This window comes from Penaeus monodon, chromosome 16, assembly GCF_015228065.2.
Source record: "Penaeus monodon isolate SGIC_2016 chromosome 16, NSTDA_Pmon_1, whole genome shotgun sequence".
In the NCBI taxonomy this organism is placed as follows: Eukaryota; Metazoa; Arthropoda; class Malacostraca; order Decapoda; family Penaeidae; genus Penaeus; species Penaeus monodon.
Window position 1 is genome coordinate 13915059 of NC_051401.1, and position 3181 is coordinate 13918239.

General features: G+C 26.0%; 1 protein-coding gene across 2 annotated transcripts in view; it reads left to right on the top strand.

The window, feature by feature from the left end:
• The window catches only part of LOC119582526, a 71663-nt gene extending 70122 nt beyond the window's left edge, over positions 1–1541 (top strand). For both annotated transcript variants that reach the window (XM_037930836.1, XM_037930835.1), the window contains one exon: positions 1–1541. This exon is cut by the window's left edge and continues 170 nt beyond it. In XM_037930836.1, the coding sequence (XP_037786764.1) occupies positions 1–1382 (1382 nt within the window). In that variant the 3' untranslated portion in view covers positions 1383–1541.
• The last annotated feature ends 1640 nt before the right edge of the window (positions 1542–3181 follow it).

Consider the following 3181-nt stretch of genomic DNA (forward strand, 5'->3'; position numbering starts at 1 on the left):
ATTCAGAGGCAATGCATGGAGATTCAAATACTTATGGATCCCAGGATTCAGACATGGAAGATAGTACAAGTACATACTTGGATGCTGATGGTCAGCTTCCTGACATTGACACACTCTTAAAATCAATCAAAGAACCAGATCTCATTCCTTATGTACCTGATAAATTGGCAATTAATAAGTATTTGGAACCTCATGAAGTAGGACACATTAACCATTTGATTAAGAGTCTTTCAGATGCCATGCTGACTATCAATTTGCCAGAGACACTTTATAAGAATAAAGGGTTTACTCCACTGGATTATATGGATATTCATTTAAATGCTGTTATTAGACATTTCTTCTTTGTATTTAAAAATGAAGACTTTTTAAATTTACTGCTGCCTGACCAAATGGCATTGTTAGATGGATGTTCTTTAGGAGCTGTGTGTTGCTCTGGTCTCTATCTGTTTAGCAAAGAATCTGGATGTTGGTATATTCCTGGAGCTACAGGTAAAATCAATCATCCAGTTATTCACATCTCAGACTTGATGCAGGTTTACCCCCAACAGTTTGTTACAAGAATATTTGATTTGCACACTACAGCAGCCAAGCTTGGGTTTGACTGGCCAATGGGTGTCATAACCCAGTGTATTCTTATGTACACACCCATTGGCAAAGTGATTAAGGAAATTGAGAAAATTGATACTCTGCGGAATAAATATGTAAAACTGCTTTTAAAATATGTTACTTGGAAAAATGGACCATACAATGCAAGTCAGGTCTTTCCTGAAATTTTGAAACTACTTGATGCTGTACTCCTCCTGGTGGAAGAGCTAGCCACCACAACCCTAAATCTGACAGCAGAAGAAGTGTTAGCTGTTGAAGATAGACTCTCAACTCTAACAGTCAGTCAAATTGCAACCCTTCAGTGCCAACCAAACCCATTTAAAGATCCAAAGGTATCTTGGCCAAGTTTAAAGTACGTAAATCTGGGAGAAATTCAAACAAGGCTATGCATGGCCATGCATATTAGCATGCTTGACTCCCTTCAAATGAATAATCCTGATTGTTGGGCTGGCAGCAGCATGTGCTACTCTTTCTCACTACCTCGGGATTCAGAGATCCTCTCCCCCAGAAAGAAATTGCCTCAGTTAATGTCAGGAAAAGATGGTTGTACAAATGCAGAATCATCAATTCATTCAAACCATACCAAAAACAAAGGTGTGCATTCAAGTAAAGATATTATGGCTGAAAATGAATACCTGGCAGAAAAAGATTTAATGCTGTTGCGAAGATTTTTAGAAGATGTAACAGATAAGGAGAGTTCACTAATTGTAAAGGGAATAAGAGAAAAGATGGATTCTAATATGATTAAATTGATTATTGATAAGTTATGCTCATAGACCATATATTATATGTTAGTAAGCAGTGAAAAAGAAAGAAAATATTTTTGTAATTTATAGAGGCCAGAAACACTTCAACAGCTTTTACTACTTATAAAATTGGTACCAGAGCAGAGCTGTAAAAGGTATGGATACACAAAATGAATAATATACACCATGTTGTGTTTTTTATTGACTTTATATATTATGGTTATCAAAATTTTGCACCCACACCCATCCCCTCACACACACAAACACACACACATGCAAAACACACACACACACACACACACACACACACACACACACACACACACACACACACACACACACACACACACACACACACACACACACACACACACACACACACACACACACACACACACACACACACACACACACACACACACACACACACACACACACACACAAAAAAAAAACAACACACAAACACACACAACCTATCAATTGGGATTAAGTGAATTGTTTTTTCTTTACCATCTTTATCCCCATGTAATTACCCCTTAGTAAACCAACCTTTCCCTCCAGTTTCTCTTAGTGACAAAAGTTAATATTAGCATCCATAAGGAGTTTAGGTTCTTGCTTTAGACATTACCTCATATGCTCATAGAAGCTTGGGGTTTTTCCCACGGGGAAAAAAAACTTAAGGGAAATGATGAAAACGGGCGCGTTTAAAAAATTTTGTTTACCCAATTGAGATAAGCAAAAGTGCATTATAAAGGTTGCAAACAGGAAGTACCCAACAGAGAAAAGCAACCCAAAAATTTATGAAAAAATTATAATATATTATATATTATTATATATAAAATAAAAAATATGAATATATATATTTTAAAAAATATAATATATTTAAAAAAAAAATAAATATATATAAATATTAAAATATAATTAATAATAAATTATATAAATATATAAAAATAATAATAATATTATTATAAAATATAATAAAAATATATTATTTTATAAATAAAATAATTAAAATATATGTATAATATATATAATAAATATAATAATATTATAAAAATGATATATTAAATATAATATAAAATTTATAAAATAATAATATATATTTTATTATATATTTTTTAATATATATTATTATATAATATATATAATATTTATATATATATATTAAAATTTATAATAAAAAATATATTAAATAAATATATATAATAAATATAATATATATAATATAATATATTCATTATATAAAATTTTTAATTATTAATTATAATAATTTTTAATTTTTATAATTATAATTTTAATTTTATTATTTTTTATTAAAATTATTATATATTTTTTTAATTATATATATAAATTTTTATATTTTATTTTTATATATTTATATAATTATATATTTTTTATTTTATTTTTATTTATTATTTAAAAAATTTATTTTTTTTTTATTATTTTTTTATATATATAAAAATATTATATTTTATTTAATATTTAAAATTAATATATAAAATATAATATAATAATATAATTTTTATAAAAATAAAATATAATAAAAAAAATTTTAATATTTAAAAAAATACATTTAAAAAAATAATATAAATACATATATATAAATTTATATTTTTCCCCTTTTCCCTTTTTCTTTCTTTTTTTTTTTTTTTTTTATATATATTATATATATATTAAAAATATATTAATTATAAATATTAAAAAAATAATTAATAAAATAAATAACAAAATACAACATACATACAACATAAAAAAAAAATACATACATACATAATAATAATATAAATATAAATACTATATATAAATATTAATATAATTAAATATATATA